Source organism: Panthera onca, chromosome B1, assembly GCF_046562875.1.
Source record: "Panthera onca isolate mPanOnc1 chromosome B1, mPanOnc1 haplotype 2, whole genome shotgun sequence".
In the NCBI taxonomy this organism is placed as follows: Eukaryota; Metazoa; Chordata; class Mammalia; order Carnivora; family Felidae; genus Panthera; species Panthera onca.
The window spans coordinates 53,224,924-53,246,571 of record NC_138342.1 but is presented as its reverse complement, the minus strand read 5'-3'; the positions used below and the strand labels follow the sequence as shown (position 1 = coordinate 53,246,571).

General features: G+C 37.9%; 1 protein-coding gene and 1 long non-coding RNA gene across 14 annotated transcripts in view; one reads left to right on the top strand and one right to left on the bottom strand.

Annotated features, from left to right (window-relative positions):
* LOC144616178 (uncharacterized) overlaps positions 1-10,455 on the bottom strand; it is a 94,062-nt gene extending 83,607 nt beyond the window's left edge. For all 3 annotated transcript variants that reach the window (XR_013555270.2, XR_013555271.2, XR_013555269.2), the window contains exons 1-2: positions 10,348-10,455; positions 5,763-5,879 (exon numbers count right to left, since the gene is read on the bottom strand). This is a non-coding gene — a long non-coding RNA (uncharacterized LOC144616178). The remainder of the gene's footprint in view (positions 1-5,762; positions 5,880-10,347) is intronic.
* Positions 10,456-10,517: 62 nt separating this feature from the next.
* EPHA5 (EPH receptor A5) overlaps positions 10,518-21,648 on the top strand; it is a 342,710-nt gene continuing 331,579 nt past the window's right edge. For 6 of the 11 annotated variants that reach the window (XM_078446064.2, XM_078446065.2, XM_060654959.3 and 3 more), the window contains exon 1: positions 10,528-11,458. In XM_078446064.2, coding sequence (XP_078302190.2) covers positions 11,263-11,458 — 196 coding nt within the window. In that variant the 5' untranslated portion in view covers positions 10,528-11,262. Of the gene's footprint in view, positions 11,459-21,648 lie in introns of all 11 variants that reach the window. The other 5 variants (XM_060654963.3, XM_060654961.3, XM_060654967.3 and 2 more) reach the window with 4 other exon arrangements.

Genomic DNA, 21,648 nt, shown 5'->3' with positions numbered 1-21,648 from the left:
AACACTGCAGAAAGATAAAAACAATTGTAAGAGAATATTATGCAAAATTATATGCCAACAAATTGGACAGCCTAGAAGAAATGGATAAATTTCTACAAGCATATAAACTACCAAAACTGAAAAAAGAAGGAATAGAAAACTTGAGCAGACTTATAGCCAGCAAATAAATTTTATTTTTTTGTTTATTTATAAATATAATTTATTGTCAACTTAGCTAACATACAGTGTATACAGTGTGCTCTTGACTTTAGGAGTAGATGCCCATGATTCATCGCCTACCTACAACACCCAGTGCTCATCCCAACAGGTGCCCTCCTCCATGCCCATCACCCATTTTCCCCTCTCCCCTGACCCTCCCATAAACCCTCAGTTTGTTCTCTGTATTTAAGAGTCTCTTATGGTTTGCCTTCCTCTCTGTTTGAAACTATTTTCTTCCCTCTTCCCTTCTCCTATGGTCTTTTGTTAAGTTTCTCAAATTCCACATATGAAAACATATGATATCTGTCCTCTGAATGACTTATTTCACCTAGCATAATACCCTCCAGTTCCATCCACATTGTTGCAAATGGAAAGATTTCATTCTTTCTCATTGCCAAGTAGTATTCCATTGTATATATAGGCCACATCTTTATCCATTCATCAGTTGATGGAAATTTGGGCTCTTTCCATAATTTGGTTATTGTTGAAAGCACTGCTATAAACATTGGTGTACATGTGCCCCTGTGAATCAGCACTCCTGTATCCTTTGGATAAATTCCTAGTAGTACTATTGCTGGGTAGTAGGGTAGTTCTATTTTTAATTTTTGAGGAACGTCCACACTGTTTTCCAGATTGGCCGCACCAGTTTGCATTCCCACCAATAGTGCAAGAGGGTTCCCATTTCTCCACATCCTCGCTAACATCTTTTGTTTCCTGAGTTGTTAATTTTAGCCACTCTGACAGGTGGCAAGTGGTATTTTAGTGTGGTTTTGATTTGCATTTTCCTGATGATGAGCGATGTTGAGCATCTTTTCATGTGTCTGTGGCCATCTAGGTGTCTTCTTTGGAAAAGAAGTGGTGAGAGTGCCCATTTCTTCACTGGATTTTTTTTCAGATATTGAGTTTGGTAAATTCTTTATAGATTTTGGATACTAACCCTTTATCTGATATGTCATTTGCAAATATCTTTTCCCACTTCATCTGCTGTCTTTTACTTTTGTTGATTGTTTCCTTTGCGGTGCAGAAGCTTTTAGTCTTGATGAGGTCCCAATAGTTCATTTTTGCTTTTATTTCCCCTTGCCTTTGGAGAAGTGTTGAGTAAGAAGTTGCTGTGGCTGAGGTCATAGAGGTTGTTGCCTGTTTTTCTCCTCTAGGGTTTTGATGGTTTCCTGTCTCACACTTAGGTCTTTTATCCATTTTGAGTTTATTTTTGTGTGTGGTGTAATAAAGTGTTACAGTTTCATTCTTCTGCATGTTGCTGTCTAGTTCGCCCAGCACCATTTGCTACAGAGACTGTCTTTTTTCCATTTGATACTCTTTCCTGTTTTGTCAAAGATTAGTTGGCCATACATTTGTGGGTCCAATTCTGGGTTCTTTATTCTATTCCATTGGTCTATGTGTCTGTTTTTGTGTTAATATCATACTGCCTTGATGATTACAGCTTTGTAATAGAAGCTAAAGTCTGGGATTGTGATGCCTCCCACTTTGGTTTTCTTTTTCAACATTACTTTGGCTATTCGGGGTCTTTTGTGATTCCATACACATTTTAGGATTGTTTGTTCTAGCTCTGAGAAGAATACCAGTGCAATTTTGATTGGGATTGCATTGAATGTGTAGATTGCTTTGGGTAGTATCGACATATGAACAATATTTGTTCTTCCAATCCATGAACATGGAATATTTTTCCATTTCTTTGTGTCTTCATCAATTTGTTTCATAAGTTTTCTATAGTTTTCGGCATAACAGATCTTTTATATCTTTGGTTAGGCTTATTCCTAGGTATTTTATGGGTCTTGGTGGAATTGTAAGTGGGATCAATTTCTTGATTTCTCTTTCTGTTGCTTCATTATTGGTGTATAGAAATGCAACGAATTTCTGTACATTTTATATCCCCAGCAAAGAAACTGTATCAGTAACTTCCAAAAAACAAAAGTCCAGGACCAGATGGCTTCACAAGCAAATTCTACCAAACATTTAAAGAAACCTACTCTTTTCAAACTTTTCCAAAAAACGGAAAATGAAAGAAAATTTTCAAATCCGTTCTATGAGACCAGCATTACCCTGATACCAAAACCAGACAAAGACTCCATTAAGAAAGAGACTACAGGCCAAAATCTCTGATGAACATGGATGCAAAATTCTCAATAAAATACTAGCAAACTGATCCAAGAATATATATTAAAAAATCACTAACCTTGATGAAGTGGGATTTATTACTGGGTTGCACGAGTGGTTCAATATTTGCAAATCAAACAATGAGACACACCACATTAATAAAAGAAAAGATAAAAATCATATGATCATTTCAATAAATGCATTTCAGAAAAAGCATTTGACAAAGTACAACATCCATTTATGTAAAAACTCTCAAAAAAAGTAGGTTTAGGGAAAACATAATTCAACACAATAAAGGCCACATATGAAAAACCCACAGCTAATATAATCCTCTATGTGGAAAATCTGAGAGCTTTTCCACTATGGTCAGGAACAAGATAGGGATGCCCACTCTCACCGCTTTTATTTAACATAGTACTGGAAATCCTAGATAAAGCAATCAGACAACAAATAAAAATAAAAAAGCATACAAATCAACAAGAAGAGATAAAATTTTCACCGTTTGCAGATGACATGATACTCTATACAGAAAACTGAATAACTCCACCCAAAAACTGTTAGAATGGATAAACAAATTCAGTAAATTCTCAGGATATAAAATCAACATACAGGAATCTGTTGCATTTCTATACACCAATAATGTAAGCAACAGAAAGAGAAACTAAGGAATCAATCCCATTTACAATTGTACCAAAACCAATAAGATACCTATGAATAAACCTAACCAAAGAGGTGAAAGATCTGTACTCTGAAAATGATAAAACACTGATGAAAGAAATTGAAGATGACACAACTAAAATAGAAAGACATCCTATGTTCATGGATTGGAGAGCAAATATCGTTAAAATGTCTACACCACCCAAAGCAACATATCTATACATTTAATGCAATCTATACATTTAATGCAATCCCTATCAAAGTACCAACAGTATTTTCACACAGCTAGAACAAACAATATTGTTCTATATGCAGCCACAGAAGACCCTGAAAAGCAGTCTTGAAAAAGAAAAGCAGAGATAGAGGAATCATAATTATGGACATAAAGTTATATTATAAAGCTATAGTAATCAAAAGAGTATGGTGCTGGCACAAAATAAACACATAGATCAATGAAACAGAATAGATAACTCAGAAATAAACTCACAACTATATGGTCAATTACATTTAAAAAAATCAGGAAAGAATATCCAAAGAATTTCCAATCCAAAGACAATTTCTTCAACAAATGGTGTTGGAAAACTAGACAGCAACATGCAAAAGAATGAAACTGGGCTTTCTTACATTATACACAAAAATAAATCCAAAATGGATTAAGGATCTAAATATGAGACCTGAAACCATGAAAATACTAGAAGAGACCACAGGCAGTAATTGTCTGACATTGGCTATAGAAACAGTTTTCTAGATACGTCTCCTGAAGCAAGGGAAACAAAAACAAAACTAAACTACTGAGACTACATCAAAATAAAAAGCTTCTGCACAGTGCAGAAAACAAACAGAAAAAGGAAAAAAACAACCTATGGAATTGGAGAAGATATTTGCAAATGACATATCTGACAAATGGTTAGTATCCCAAATATACAAAGAACCTATAAAACACAACACCCAAAAAAATGAATAGTCCAATTAAAAAATGGGCAGAAGACATGAATAGACTATTTCCAAAGAAGACATACAGATGGCCAACAGACACATGAAAAGATGCTCAACATGACTGATTGTCAGGGAACTGAAAATCAAAGCTACAATGCAATATTACATCACACATGTCAGATGTGGATAAAGGGGAACCCTCTTGCTCTGTTGGTGGGAATGCAAACAGCCACTCTGGAAAACATTATGGAGGTTCCTCAAAAAGTTAAAAGTAGAACTACCCTAAGATCCAGCAATTGCACTAGGTATTCACCCAAAGAATACAAAAATACTCATTCAAAGGGATACATGCACCTTGATGTTTATAGCAGCATTACTACAATAGCCAAATTATGGAAATAGCACAAGTGTCTATCAACTGATGACTGCATAAGGAAGTGGTACATATATATGTGCACTAGGCTATTACTCGGCCATAAGAATGAATGAAATTTTGCCATTTGCCTTAACAGGAATGGAGCTAGAGAGTATTATGCTAAGTGAAATAAGTCAGAGAAAGACAAATACCATATGATTTCATTCACGTATGGAAGTTATGAAACAAAATAAAAGAGGAAAGCAAAAATAGAGAGCAAGACAAACCAAGAAACAGAGTCTTAAGTAGAAAACAAACTGATGGTTACTCGAAAGGAGCTGAGTGGGGGATGAGTTAAATAGGTGATGGAGATTAAGGAGTGCACTTGTAATGATGAGCACCGGGTGTGGTATGGGAGTGTTAAGTCACTATATTGCATCCCCGAAACCAATACTACCCCATATGTTAACTAACTGGAATTGAAACAAAAACTTTAAAAATACCATTATGTTTCATCTTTTAACCCATTTTAATTAATGTGTTTGCTTAAAATTTAAAATCTCTAACTGCTAAATATAAAGCTACCACATTTTAAAAACATTTGATTTTGCAAAACCACCCGACAAGAGATATTCTAAATTCACTTCCCAGCAACAGAGTATGAGAGTACATGAGATTATCATTGCTAGCTTTTACCTAGAAGCCTTTCCAGAGACAACCAATTTGGGACAGTTTGGGACAACCAATCACGCATTTATCAAAAGCTTGATCACAGGGGCGCCTGGGTGGCGCAGTCGGTTAAGCGTCCGACTTCAGCCAGGTCACGATCTCACGGTCCGTGAGTTCGAGCCCCGCGTCAGGCTCTGGGCTGATGGCTCAGAGCCTGGAGCCTGTTTCCGATTCTGTGTCTCCCTCTCTCTCTGTCCCTCCCCCGTTCATGCTCTGTCTCTCTCTGTCCCAAAAATAAATAAACGTTGAAAAAAAAAAATTTAAAAAAAAAAAAAAAAAAAAAAAAAAAAAGCTTGATCACATATACAACCCTTATTTATTTATGCCATTGGGTAAATTTATCAGTTTTTCCCCTAGTAAACTATAGCTAGTTATAAAATATGTGCTCCTATGAGTGGATTATTTATGAATTTCTTTTTTTTAAATATTTATTTATTTTTGGGAGAGTGCAAACAGGGAAGGGGCAGAGAGAGGGGGACAGGGGATCTGAAGCAAGCTCTGTGCTGACAGGCTGACAGCAGAAGTGGGGCTCGAACTCATGAATTATGAGATCATAACCTGAGCCAAAGTCGGATGCTCAACCGACTGAGCCACCCAGGTGTCCTTATTTATGAATTTCAAGTGAGTATATGCACTGAATTTAATAAAAAAAAAAAAAACCTTCTTTCGAATATGAAAAATTCTACAACTTATTTTTCATATAACAGCATGCACTTCTGGAATCCAGAAGGTGGTTAGAATAGGTGAGTTTTAAGTGAAGTGAGTCACTCACAGTGTATCACTTCAATCTTGGTGACTCTTCTGAGCATGCTTTTCTGACTTCTTCAGCCCTGAGAGTCCTTATTATTTCATTGTTCACATCTTCATAGGATGCCACTTATCCAAGATGCTGGAGGCAAACAACAACCAAAGAACAACCAAAGTCAGTTTGGTTCCTCATCAACTATAGCAGCATTGGCCTCCCGCTTCACTCAAATGTCAATAGCCCTCACACATTGATCACAGAATGTTTAGAGAATAAACCAACCTCCAACAACAACAGTAAAAACCAGTGGCTCTTGGGCTCACTCTAATTTATTTAAATATCTTGCTCCTTATTCTTTGCTACAATATTCTCTATTAATAGTCATTGACAGAGGAAGATTTTATTATGTTCTTGATATTCATAGAAAACAAAAAATGACGGCTCATTATGATGCCAATATGTTTATATTTTTTAAGGTGTAAAGGTGACATTTATTACAACTGATAAGCCAATATTGAGACACTGTTATTAACTAAAGTCCATAGTTTACATTAGGGTTCACTCTTGGTGTGGTACATGTAATACATTTTGACAAGTATATAATGTCATATTCCACCATGACAGCATCATACATGTTAGTTTCACTGCCCTAACAGGCTGGTTTTTTTCCTTAAACTTGTTAAGTAATAAAATAATTTATATATTAAACCCTCATTAACTAATTACAAAGCTATTTATTCCTTATTTTTTAAGTTAAATACTCATTTAATAATAAATTAAATTGAAATACAATTAAATTGAACATTAATAGCAAAAATGTGGGTAATTAGTAGAGAAAAGTGATTCGAGGACTTCAGAAAAATTCTTAAACAAGATAACTATGAACAAAAATTAAACTATTATCTGTTTTATGTTAATTAAATTAAAATGCAACATAAAATAACGAATACATTAGCATTTTCTTGGTTGTGAACTTTAAGAGCTATTGATTGCTTAAATATATTTTAGTCAGCCTTTTCCTTTGGGGTCAAAATAATTAACATCACCATATATGTATCCTCCTCAGGAAATCATGGACTTGAAAAATTAACTTCATTAGTACATATTACAGTTCCATTAAGCTATCTTATAATTTCATATCTAAAATCTACCATGGATTAAAAGTTTGCTTTGCTTTTGTTTTTTTTCACAAAATTCTCTGAAAGAAAGCATGCAGCTAAGTGACAAACATTTAAAACAATTATGTAAAAAATTGCCAATAATACATAATATTTTAGAAAAAAATGCTCTTTGGTTTATGATGTTTTACTTACATTATTTTCGTAAAGACTGTTGCTTATGTTTTCTACCATAGTTTACATGGGTTTTGTGCTGTTTGTATTAATATTATCTGTCTACACACCTTACTGTTTATTTTCTTGATTTGGTCTATTGTCTCTCCATTGTACACAGATTGTATGTGTGTTTTTGTTTACAGAAGACAGCCTTTTTCTCCAAATAATGCTTATATAGGATCACTTGTTTCTTGTTTTCTCCTATTCATTTATCTGACCTGTACTATATATTATTTGGCTATTGCTTTTGGATTTAAGTGAACTTAAAAACTGAAGTATTTTTTATTCATTAATTGTTCCATTAATGCAGAATTTGGGGACAGTCCTCTTTTTTTTTTTTCATTTCTGAATGACTGGTTATCAAATTTATTCTTTATTTCCATTACATTACAATTTTCCTCAGAGAGCCAATGCCATGGGCTAAAATTCCCATGTCTTAGCAGCTGTGAAACTACTCAGGTTGCCTAACCTCATTTCCTTAGTCTTCTCTTCATAAACATGGGGCTAATAATTATACCAACAATGTGGTTAAAATGTCAGTATTAAGTAAAATAATTAATGTAAAACATGATATAATGCTTCACACATAGCAATCATCAGTAATTACTAGCAATTCTGCTTAGTATAATTGTTTTTGTTGTTCTACTTTGAATGCAGTAAAGATATTTAGGCTTATTAATACCTTGAACTTAACTGTAATACCTTTATAGGGTAGTAACCTTCCCAGGTGTCTAATCAATGTGATTCTGAATTTCTCTGCTTCACGAAAGCTTAGTAAAAAGCCAAATCCAAGGTGAGATCTAGGAGACATCAGCCACATTCACCTTTTGAGGCCACAGCAGTTATCCCAAGCAAAAGAAAAGCAAACAATAGGACTTCTAAGCTCCTACTGATGGTTTAGCCTTTTCTTGTGCAAAGCAGTAGTATGAAGGAAAAAGACAAATCTAGTTTTCGTGCAATACTGTGGTCCAATGTGAGTATGCTAAGAGTATTTACATTCCAAGAAATCAACAAATGGCCAAATATAAGATCTCTTTTGAGACTGAGGCCCAAACCAAACCATCCTCCTTAACTCGTCTGATTAACTCTTTCATTGCTGTAAGCGGGGCTCTATTTTACAGCTGTTCATTCTTTTAAGGACATGCAACAAATATTTTTAAACAACCATGAGAAAGATGGCTGCCATTTAAGGTGAAAAACATGAAGGATTTGGCATTCTGTGGTCTTAGTCACTTAAGAAGGAGTTAACTATCTTGAGTGGGGGATAACATAATTAGCCAACATAGTGAAAACTACTAAGTTTTCTTTGACATACCCAACTTTAAATTATTTTTATCTCAATATATATGCTTATAGTTGTTAGCTAACTTGTTCCAGTTTTTCATTCAGAAAATATTGCCATTATGTTGATTGACATAAATCATAAGCTATGAATACTTTGAGAAGGAGAACCGAATCACTTCTTTTTGTGAATAACAACAGTATAGAATGTCCATTCTCTTTGGACCCCGGGTAGGATTTTAGATGAGAAAGATGTGTATGTGTGAGTTCGTGTGTGTGGGGAGAGTGTTAAATTTTTTAGGGGTGAAACTTCTATAGGATGGAGTGACAGACATAAAAACAAAGGTATGAGGCAATTTAGGGAACAGTGTATTTCAAATTTTAAGGTACAACAAAATGGAAATTTTACTTAAGATCTTTGTAGTAGAAGACTTTCAATGTCAGGCTGAAGAAATTTAATAATTTTGAGGTTAAGAGTAAACATTTGGTGATAGGTGACAAGGGCAGTAACATAGAAGTGCAAAGGATATGGAAGAGAAGCGAACTTGATCATTTTCTCCAAATCCCTCATTTTACTGATGAGGATACTGAGGTCTATAGAGGTAAGGCAACAATTTCAAAGCCCAATTAAACTGCCTATATTTCACATTATCATTATTACCTATCTGTAGGTTTTAGATAACTTAGTTGATTGTTTAGATATATATATATATTTTTTAAGTAATTCAACTATAATTTGGAGGGAGGAGCTTACATTTTGAATGGTCTTCAAATAGAAACATAAAATTCAACTCTGCATCTCACCATGAGGTTTTTGCCAAACTGAAAGGCTGATTCACTGCCATTTCTTTAAATTTGCTTCATGCATTTGGAGCACACTATAATGGAAAGAAGCTGCTTTTAGATTTCTGGTGCCAAAACATTTCAGGAAAAAAGAAAATCAAAGATAAGCTTCTATCTCTTTATAAAATTGCATCACTGCTTCTTCTTTCATCTTTACCGCAAATATTTAAACAAGAAACAAATGTCATCAGCTAAAGATGATGAGAAATTTATTGTGAAGACAAACAGGCTCTAGATGTCAGAGCTGGTGAGCTGACTCTCCTTCATTAGGTGTGAATGCAAACCGAATTTTCACAGTAGTTACTATACACCAAATTAAACAAGATACCTTTCTTCTGAACTCACACTTTTTTGTAGATGCTTTATTTGCAGTATTTATTACAACTGCCTTTCAGATGTTATCTCTTAGAGAGAATGAATGAGAAAATTGAAGAAAAATATTAAAGGAAGAGAATACATAATAGAGGTGAAGCATAGAAAGTCAATTGTTTTAAACTGCTTTTTTTGTAATTGTTTTGTAAGTTTCTCGATGCAGAACACACAAAATTAAAATAGTATTTTTTAAACCCTGAAATTATTTGACCCATGCTAATTTCACTGGAATTAACTGCATATAGCTTCATATCATATAATTTCTCAAAACTAACACATCCTATCAATGAAATTAATAAATTAAATCAATATATCGTAAAGTACCTGGCACACTGCAAAATTCAGGAAGTCGAATTCTTTGACTCCCTGAAATTTCAATCATAGCCACGGTGTCTATATTTAGAAATTCGACAATTTACTTCTGAAAAAAATGTTGACTAATTATCCCATCCCAGCTGCCAAAAGTATTGGAAGAATAGAAAGGGTGAGCAGCAGTGAGTGATATGGGTGTTTAAGAAACTAGCCACGGACCAGCACAGCCTCTGCGAATACGTGGCTATGTGACGACAAGGTTGTTGATGCCACAAGCCTGCGATGGGCAGCAGGCGCTGTGCCAAACCAAAGGACCCGCTTCTCCAAGGGCTGCCGGCTGAACCTAAGGCTGATTTCCCTTCCGCCTCCCGGGAGCCCCAGTCTTCGCAGGCACCGTCAGGAGAATTCTGCGCCCTAATTATCCGGGGAGGAACACGCGCCTCTCCCGGAGACCGCTAGGCAACACTCACCACAGCAGCCTTCAGATTACTTCCCTCCGCGAGTGTGTGACTTCGTCTAAGCAACTCACACTTACAGTAGATTCTCACTGGCGAGGCAGCGAGCAGCAGAGGGCGGGGGAGCTGGGAGGAGGAGGAGGGAGGCGGGTGGGAGGTGCAGAGCGGGGAGGCAGAAGAGACGACGGAGCTCCAGACACAGCAGGAGCGCGCCGTGGCGGTGCAGTTTCAACCTCGTCCTCCCAGTCGCGCGCACACCGCTTCCTCCCCGAGCCGCGGGAACCGCAGCAGCTCCGGGCTGCCGCCGCCGGGCTCCGCGCGCCTGCCCGCTTGCCGCCGCCACCACCTCCCCTCGTCGGCGCTCAGCCCGCAGCTGTTTCCTCCTGCCAGCCTCTGAACTCTGGATCTTTTCCTTTGCTCGCCTCTCGTATTCTCCCCACCCTGTATTTTCTGAACTCCTTTCCTTTATCCTTAGCCACCCTGCCCTTTCCTCCTCTTTTTACGGAGGATTTCTTCTTGACTGAAGATGACCTGTCTTCCTTACCTTCGTTTCAGCCCTGAAGACTGAAAAGGAACCTTTAGCTTTCCCCCAGGGGCATTTTAGAGACCTCAATCCTTAAAAGTCTTCAGAGGCAGAGAAACAGGACCCGGGACCTTCTCGACACCCTTGGGTCCAGTGCAGAGCTGCACTATCACCCATAACTAGTATTTAATTTAAGCCCACCGAAGAGGAGGGAGAGAGGAGCCAGAAGCAAACTTCGGCCGTCTCAGAGGATCCGTGGTTCCCGCATTTGGAAGAGCCGCGTGCCAGAAGGCGGAGGACCCCACGGGGAACGCACAGGAGTCGCGAGCCTCCCTTGCCCCCTCCGCGAGTCCGGGGCCGCGGACTGAGCCGCGCGGGACAGCAGCGGCGGAGGCAGCCAGGAGAAGATGCGGGGCTCGGGGCCCCCGGGTGCGGGACGCCGGAGGCCCCCGGGCAACGGCGGCGGTGGCGGCGGCGGCGGCCACCCCAGCACCCCTGCGTCTCTGGCCGGCTGCTACTCCGCACCTCGCAGGGCCCCCCTCTGGACGTGCCTTCTCCTGTGCGCCGCGCTCCGGACCCTCCTGGCCAGCCCCAGCAACGAAGGTAGTGTTGGGGGTGGGGACGGCAGCGACCTGGGGCGGAGGGGCGAGGCGGGGCCTGGAAGTGCGGGTCGGGGCGCCCTGTACGCTGCCGCCGCGGACGAAATCTCAACCCGCATCACGAATTAACATTTGTCCGCTTTCGCTAGCCTTTTCGCCCCCTCTGCTGTGCTTGGTTGCATTGTTTGACAAGAGGTGCGGAGCGCTGTGCGACTACCCTGCGTGTGGACCGAGTCTGGTCGGGGGGGGGGGGGGGTGCTGGGAAGTTGCAAGCGGGGGCAAAGAGAGGTCTGAGACCCACGCCGGAAGGTTGGGTGCGGCTGGTTCTCACTTAAACGCGTGGGGAAGTGACATTTCGGGCTGGAGGGAGTGAGAACTGTTCGAAGCTCAGCGGCGACGATTTCGGGAGCGGTGGGCTTTTAGAATCGTTATTTGGGGCCGGTGATGGGAAATACTGTGGGGGTGGCCGGCTGCTTTTATTTTGGGGGAAGTGCCTTCTGGAAGCTGTTATTTAGGGCATCGCCACATGCTATTCTGGGGTGGGTGGCAAGAGCTGTTATTTCTCTAGGGAGGGGAAGGGCGAAGGACAGAAGGCGCCCCCACACCGTGGGGTGCCCTTCACTTTGGGGGCTCATCATTACACCAAAGTGGAAGGCGGGAAGGTGGGATGCCACGGGAGGCGGAAGGGAGGTGGAGTGTCGCTGCCAGGAAGTTGCTGCTCAGACCCACCGGGGCTAGTCTCTCCGCGAGGGAAAAGCCCCGCTCCAGCCGGCTCCGGATCCCGGAGTCCCTCAGCCCCCGCCCCACCCCCAATCCTGCGCTCCGGACCCTGAAAGCTGCCCCTTCTTTCTCCTGGGCGAGTAGGGCGGGTTTCGCGGGAACAGCACCTGTGCGACGCTCCCTGCTCTCGGAGCGGTGCTCAGCCCCGGAGCCGCCACCGCCCGGCCGGCAGCCCTCGGCCCCGGGTCGGCTCCGGCCGCGCTCGCTCCTCTCGCACGCCCGGAACGCGCTTGGGTCTGAGCTCCAGGGCTCATTCCTCTAGGGTGGGGGTGGGGGGTGAGGGAGCAGCATCTCAGATCAAGATCTGGGTGCAAGAAACCGTCAGCCTCGCGACGAAAATATCAAAAACCCCTCCTCCCCTCTTCCTGGAATACTGGGATTTCGATTTGAGGCTCCGGATGCCAAGAGTGAGGCACAGAACCTTAAAAAAAAATCCCTTCCACTCCTAGGGCAGGGGACGCTGGACCGGAAAGATGAAGCAGCAGCCTCGGGGTCGTGTGTGTCCTCGTGACTTGCACGGGTTGTGTAGCTGGAGGAGAAGGCGCTGAGCTGGTTTAGGAGCACTGCCAGCTCTGTAGGAACCGTGTGAAAGCAGGGCAGATCCAGATCCCTGCCCCACCCCATGAACTTCTGTCTGTAATCCTTACAATTTATTGTTTTAAATCTGATTTAAGGATTCTGCGTAGCTCACTCTGTCCGTCTGTCTACCTAACCTACCTACCTATCTAGTCGTCTGGCTATCGACGATCTCCCGTGTTCAACCCAAGCAATCTGCATTTTTCCCCCTTCCCGATAAAGTTGGAGAAGTGTTTTAAGTACTACTAGTCCTTTTATTAACCTCTCATGTTAGATTCATTATGTTAGAAGTCCGGAGGATTATGACAAGGTTTGAAGACCTTTTATTAACTGCCTTATTCCACCGGAAGGGGCATCCTGGTTTGGATTTAAAGAGTAATAGTAGTAGTAGTGCCAATCATCCTTTCCTGTTCCCATTATATTTCAATTTCTCTCCCAGGTGTGATGAGGGAAGGGGTTTATGTAGAGATGAAAGGGAGTAGAAGCTCATGGTTAGGGAAGGAAAAAAAGTCTCCGGGAGGGTGACGCTGAATGGGCACAAGGGCTGAGATTGCGCCGGGAGGAAGAGGCAGAGGGAAATGGAGGGAAGCTAGGAAATAGCACCGATCTCTTAAGGTGTTGTAAGCAGAGCTCAAATCCTGGGGAAGGTAGACTGGTTAACATCACAGACCTAACACCCACAGGTTGTATTGTCATTTCGCCAGCTAGTCCAACACACGGCAAAACTTGGGCTATAGTGAGGTGGGGATTGCAGGGGTCTATCACTATTTCACATAATAGGAAACAAAATCGTATTAATTATATGACTTCGCCTCATTCATCCCATTTCTACCCAACAGTTTTACATCTTTCCATTAGTATCATCTCAGACCATTACTTCTATTCTTGTATAAAATTTATGTTCTCCCCTTTTTGTTTGTGCCTGTAAGAGTTATTATAAATCGAACAATATTATATTAAGATATTAATAAGAGCAGTTTGTTTATTTAAAGATTCCATTTGGGGTTTTTAAGTTTGTTTTTGATTATTTCTGGAAGGTCTTGGAAGATCAGGGACAGAATGACTGGATGTATGTGCTGCATCCATTAATAACTTGCTCACATATACTTTGCTTTTGCAAACCATAGATGCTATAGACTAGTGTGTGTGTGTGTGTGTGTATATATGTGTGTGTGTATATATATATATATATATATATATATATATATATATATATATAGTATATGTATATATATATGTGTGTATATATATATATAGTATGTATATATATGTGTGTGCGTGTATATATGTGTATATATAAATATAATGTTATATATGTGTATAATATGAATGCTCCCAGCATGTGAGAAAAAAATTCAAGGCAAATAGAAATAAATGTGAATTTACATTTATAATTTTTATTCCAGTCATTTTAAAATTTTAACCTTGGTAGGCATAAATAAGCAGAACTGAAAAGGAAAAGCCAAACATATATCTAGAATCTTAAATTGAGATGGAATACATGTTAGGATATGTTGGATAAAAGACAGTTGGAGGAAAAAAATGTACTCTTTAGAGTGAATTCTAAGATAAGATAAATATACCTTTAGTTGTCTTTTTGCATACATTAGCCATAAATTACATGTGGAAGAAACCTTTGAACTGCAGTGTAATGCAAAAAAACTTTTATTATAAAATACTTCAGAGGCATATTTAGCAAGAAACTTCTAAGATTGATCAAGCAGGACAAATATTAGCAAGTATATCAACAAGTGAAAATGCTAATAGATTTAATAAAAAAAGGGAGCATGTCCACTGTTAGGAATATTGGAGGTGGCCCTGAACTTATTCAGTAACTGCCACTTTTTGCTGTCTGGAGATATATTTGTAAACAAGCATTATTTGACAAGTGCTTTTCACAGCAGGGATTCTTGGCCAATTACTGCTGAACAGCTCTGCATTGAAAATGATTCACCCGCAGTGAATCAAGCTTAATTCATTGAAGCTACAGTCAGTAATGTCCCAGTAAAGTGCTTCTGACAGTTGTCAGCAGTTTGTGTTTGAAAAGTCCGGTTTCTTGTCTCTGAATGTTTTGTATGTTTGAGAAAGTGGGGTGGAGGTGCTCTTTGGGGAAAAAAAATACACATGTACACACACAGAGTGAAAAAATTTTAGGCTAAACTGTTAAACAATCATAAAATTGTAGATGTTTTCAATGGAAAGAAAGGAAAACGGAGTTTGTTTTAGGGTTTTTCTTGGTTTATAATAGGACCAGGCCCATAAAACAGATTGGAGGACATAATAGATTTGTAAAACCAAATGGCTTTGTTTTGTGGCCTTGTCATCCTGTTATAATTCATTTCTTTTTAGATAAACCGGCAGGACCCCACAGAAAAGGGACAGTTAAAATCATTCCCTCACCAGGACACTCCTAAACAAAAAAAGAGAGCAATTACCCATTTGTAATCTTAGATGGTTGGAAGTAGAACAGACCATCAAGAGTTTTGACTTTTTGCTTTATAAGACATGAAAGGGGGGCAGAGGGTTGACTCTTTAATTTTAAAAATTTTTTTTGAGATAAACAGAGATCTTGGGTGTCAGGGTGACAGGTGAGAGGATTTCATTTCCTCACATAAGACAGAGAAGAAGGTGGACAATTCCTGCATTTACAATGGAAATTTCTCCTTTTATTGAAAATATTCTTGTATAATTATGAGTTATCAATACTATTAATTCTTTATTTCAATCCACATAGGTTACAGTTGGTATGGGAAAAGGGTTTATTTGTTTATACTTAGAAATGCCTTACTAAACTTACCATTATTTATATTATTAATAATCTTCTCTACAAAATGTGATCGTTTAGAGAATCTGCACAAAATGTCAAAATTACATGTATAGCTATTTATAGACAAACATTCTCAAACTATTTAAATATTTGACTTAATTCAATATTGCTACTGTTGAGAAAATGACTATGCTTTAGTTGTATTCACTACGTTTTTGCTGTTGACTTGAATCTCCTTTGTTTGAGTGCTTTCTTATGTATTTGCTTGAATGACTACTTAATTTCTCTTTCATTTAGAAGAAAGCTTCCTACCTTTGACTGTAAAAATAGACTATAATGTGCATTATTATATTTTATTAACTAATTATAGCTGTTTTTACATATATGAGTCAAACTTAATGTTCTTTTTAAAAAGAAAAATATGCTGCTAATGTCTTAAAGAAATAACTAATGTAAAAAAGTATTGATAACTCTTTATTTTTTGCACTTAAATTACCAAGTATATTTCATTCTACTAATGAGTAGTTTTGATTTGAATTAGCAGAGGTACCTAAATACTCAAATATGATTTATGGCATTCTTGACTATCTTAAAATAGTTTCACAGTTGTTTTCATAAAGCATCAAAATTACATGAAGTTTGAATATGCAGCCTTGATGATTATAAACCATTAAAAATTGATTGTGATATTTGTCCTTTTTTCCCTTTCAAGAAAGAGTGAATTTCTACTAAAAAGGCAATATGAAAGCTAAAAATGTAAATTGTCACCTTAGAGACTCAGAATGATTCTTGCAGTTAGAATCTCTAGTGGATTTATCTGTTGAGCAGAATAGCTCCTATTGGTTGCTCTACTGGGTAAATACGTATTTTGTTATTTTATCACAATCTATATAATCAGTTGGTGATTTCTTCAAAGGAGTTATCGTAGTCTATTGTATACATAAGCACACCTAATAGTATTTTTAATTCACAGTAAAAATTTTATCCCATATTTTATCCCAGACAAGGCGGTACACTTAGTTTCTATAAGTGTGTACAAACATATCTAAAAAATAAAATGAATTCTAAAGGCTTTGTAAGTACACATTAAAATATTTTATATATTTTTAAAAAGCTTAATACTATATATCTTTGAAGTAATAGACACAATGGTTTTATTCAGTAAGATGTATTTGATATAAGAAATAGACAAATAAGAGAAACTCTGATCTACTCATAATAATTTTTAAAGCACCATGTAGCAATTAGAAAACTGGAAGATTTGACAGTTACTCACTGAAATCTTTTGGAAATCTCCTATTGGTTCTATTAATGTTTAAATTAAAAACTAAATGATTCACTCTTAAATGTTTGGTTTTAACTTTTGAAACAATTAGCATGAGTATTTAGGAGAATCTCCCTTTATCATATATTTACTTTTCTCTTTTTAGTTTCTGACTTTCCAGATATTTGTTTATTCATAATTAATGAAATAGATTTTATAGTGTTTGAACAAGACAAAAATTTATTTTGATGAAGAAACAATGTTTAAAATTTTAAATTCAAATTTTGGACAATAGTTCATTATTGGTAATATGTTTATTAACATATGCAAGGTGTCATAATGAAGACCTTTCCACAAAAATAGTGGGATCAGTAACACCATAAATTGTAGTATGAAATTGCTGTTTGTAAATCATGGTACAAATAGATAGTGGCACAGGTATTGTTGAGTATTAAAAGTTGATTGGAATTTTCATCTTTCTTCTGATGCTATAGATTTCACATATATAAGATTTATTAATCACATGTATTCTGATCACAGAAAATCAAGGGGTAGCTCTGATTTAAAATGTATATTATAATAGTGATAAAAAACAATGAAATGATTTAAAATGTAATTCTAACGAATGAATTTCATGAGATATAGAGATTTTTAAATTCCCTTTTAGCTTCTTTCATTACCTTCTTAAATTCTTACTGATTATAATCTGTTAGTGAAAGCAAAAACATAAATATATAAACAGGAAAAGTACTGTAAGGTACTTAATAATTAGAATTGTGTCTGGTGAAAAGTGTAATAATTTATGGTCTTGCTTTTTTGTTTTGTTTTGTTTTTTGTAAAACTCAAATATTTCATCTTCTCCAATGAGAATGTCAGGTGTTACAAAGACGTAAAATAAAACTAATTTAGTAGGTATACCACTTGAAGTTTTTGAAAACTCTGTGGTTTAGCATGATGATATTTATTGTCATTTAACTTAGTGTAATTTTTAAATATTTTTTTATCTTTATTGATGTAAAGAAACCCTAAGGAGTCATTTCTATTATTTAGAAATTGCTGGAAAATCCTCTTTAAAAACGTGTGTGAGCTTTGCCTTTAGAATACCATTTACAGGGGCGCCTGGGTGGCTCAGTTGGTGAAGTGTCTGACTTCAGCTCAGGTCATGATCTCATGGTTCCTCTGTTCCGGCCCCATATCGGGCTCTGTGCTGACAGCTTGGAGCCTGGAGCCTGTTTTAGATTCTGTGTCTCCTTCTCTCTGCCCCTCCTCTGCTCTCTCTCTCTCTCTCTCTCTAAAAAAGAAAAACATTAAAAAAAATTAGAATACCATTTACAATGCATTTGAGTTGCAGAAAACCTAGTAGGTTCTGTTTGTAATTATTAAGCTTTATTCTAGCTCTTCTTTTCCGGTAGGAACCACAGTCTTTAGTTCCTAATCAGCTTATGTGTTACTTTATTAATATCATTTGAATTGTTTCATAAACTATTAGAGAACTTACAAAACTTTGTTAGTCAAAAGTTGACCCTAGGTCATGGATTCTTTCCTCATGTGTTCATGGCTGTAATCATTTACTACATAAATGTACATTTATTAAGCAGAATGCAGTAATTTGGCCAGGTGATGGTGCAGGTGCACGTGTAAATGTTTTGGGGTGTGTAGACAGGTCATGGTGAGGCTGGAAGAAAGAGTGGGGAGGGATATCAAGGTGGTATCATTATGACATTGATATTAATAATGTGCTTGGGTTTTGTTTTATATGTTATTTTTGAAAATACCATTAATCCTCCTCTCTCCACACAACACAGATTCTAATTTTATATTTATTTCACTTTGAGGATATAGATCCTAGCCTAATGAAAAAAAAAAAAGCTCTTTAGTTCATTTTTATTTCATCAATTTAGTTTTTTTTCTTCCTCTATTTCTCTGTAAACTCTACTGTTTTGTTGAGTCATGCCAAATACTTGTGGTGTTAGACACCCCGCAGATTAAATAATTGGGATTAAAGTGTCTGTGATGATTCTAATTCTGTTTTAGTTGCTGGACTATTGCCCAGGCCATCTTTTCCATCCATTACACATGTCTTCATTTCTAACTAAACTGAGCCCATAACTCTGTTAAGTAAATGATTCTGGTAAAAAATAAAATAAAATAAAATAAAATAAAATGAAATAAAAAAATAAATCAAAGAGCCAAAACCTGAGGCTTGAAATATTTTGCATATGCTTTGTGAGAAAATGTTCTTACTTGGAAACATGTTTCGGGCTAAGTATTGGAAGATTTAGAGAAAATACAGTCTGTTCTTTTACTCAGAGATGGGTAGTGTCTTTTTTTTCCTTACAATAATGTCACACTCTTATTTTTATCTGTCTCATCTCCCTCCCCGCCCTCTTTCCTTCAGTGCCTCCCTTCCTCCTTCACTTCCTTCCCCCCTTTCTCTCTCTCTCCAACCCTCCTCCTTCCCACCTTTCCTGTCAGACTCTCCAATCCTACAAAGTCAAAGTAAGATAAGAGGATAATAACCCACACTGGTTATGTTTTAACACCCCCAAAGAAGTCATGATGTCAAATTAGGTGACAAGCAATAGTTTCCTGTTAAATAAATCATGGGACCCAGTCTCTAAAGGTAAAGAGCAGATTGTTTACTTAATTCATAAATCAGAAATATAGGAATTTAAGATGTCTCTGTGAGTTTTGTGTTTCTTATAAGATAGCTCACTTATTTTCTTTGCATTGGCTGTAACTTCTTGTTCCAGGATGCTTGTTAATGTCTTTTCTGTGTAAAGACAAACTCAGCAGGTAGATCCGGCTGGCACTGGTTCAGCCCAGCAGTCCTCAGCAGGAGCTTTCTCTTCGAGCCAAATCCTGGCTTTCACCCAGAGTCCTCCCTTGCCTTGTGTGCTAGCTGGACAGGTGAGGCTGGCCACCTGGTCTTATGGAAGATAGCAGTGGACTCCCTTCTCCCTCAAGAGTTTTACTCTGGGCAGTGTAATGAGTCTCCTACAAGGGTGTACAAGCAGCCTTCTGAGAAAACCAGAAAATACTTGGAAACTGCTGTGTCTGAAGGGTTTGAACCATGTCCAGTTTCAAAGCATCCTATTTGATTTCTCTGGCAGGGGCTGGGGAGCAACAATAACAATAGAACCACTTAGTCTTGCAGATTGCGAGTCACTGTTTTATTTTTTTGTTTTTTGTTTTTGCTTGTTTTTAATGTTTATTTATTTTTGAGAGAGAGAGAGAGAGAGAGAGAGAGAGAATATGTGAGCAGGGGTGGAGGAGGGGCAGAGAGAGGGAGACACAGAACTTGAAGCGGGCTCCAGGCTCTGTGTTGTCAGCACAGAGCCTGACGTGGGGCTCGGACACACAGACCATGAGATCATGACATGTCTAAAGTCAGATGCTTAACGGACTGAGCCACCGAGCCGACCCACTGCTTTTTGATTTAAGCTTATGAAACAAAAGTTGGAAAATGATTAAATGTCATAAAATTACAGAAAAAGAAGCAAAGAGAAAAACTCAGACTTTGAAATTCAAAAACGAACTCATCTTGTTTTTGTTTGTTCGTTTGATTTTGGTTTGGTTTTGTTTTTGGCTAATCTCCATTGCTTATCAACCTGAAGTTCTGTGGACACTCATTTAGGTTTTGTTTGTTTGTTTGTTTGTTTGTTTTTCTTGACTGCAGTTCATTTATTTGTAATTTGGTACTGCCTGCTTTACGTAATTGTTGTGGAGAACAAGCAACATGAAACAACTTTCTAATTTGGTGGAGCACTTCACAAATGAAAGTCCTGGGAGTGTGCTGATTAAAGCCCCACACAGTGCATGCGTGCAGACACCTCACTTGCCTGGTAAGGAGCAGGATACATGAAAGAACTGTGTGCAGCCGTTTTGTTTCTAGGCTTATACTATGTGAGGAAACTTCCTTAAGACAAGGAATATAAAAATATCTCACTTTTGCAAATCTAACAGAATTATGGATTTGGTGAACACTTCTCTAGTGCCTCACTGGCATCGAAGTGGCCCATGTCCTTGAAGGCCCTATAGCTTAATTTTAATTAACTTCACAATAATTGTGCTTCTTACTGGGTAGTGCAGAATGGGGAGATGTAAAGACCATGAAATGAGCTCTACCCTGTATTAGTGGAATGGTCTTGAACCATCTACCTCAGATTCCACATAGTTCAAATGAAGTATTAACACCCACTCACAAGGTTGTTGTGAAAATAAAATAATAATGTGTATATGTTGCCTGATAAAATTCCTAGAGCAAAGCAGGTATGCCACAGATCTAAAGCCCTGTCTTTCCCCCCACTATGAAATATGGGCTATTTGAGAAAAGATTTCACAATTACAGGTCATCATCTGTCTTGCACTGGATGATTAAAAGGAAACTAGGACAGGAGAACAGTCTAAAAGAAGTATTTCATGTGAAAATATTCCATAGAGCTGTCTGAGATAAAAATCAATGACATGATGTTATTTGAATTTTATGCTTGTTTCCTCATTATTTGCTATTGAATACTGGGATTTGATTAGGAAATAGAAAACCGTCAGTATAAGGATCATGGGTTGTAAATATTGCATTTTACCTCATTATTACCCAGGTAGAGGTCACATGTTGCTTATTAGCCACAAAATATATCAAGAGATATTTTTAAATATTTTAGGTATTTAGTTCTAGCGTAGTATGTTGCCGGTTTTACCTAGTAGATAGATAGATAAATAGATAAGTAGATAGTCATTGAAATGACCCAGTGGATAGTTCAGAGAATTACATTCTTAGAAGTTTCCTGAAACAAATGTCTGACAT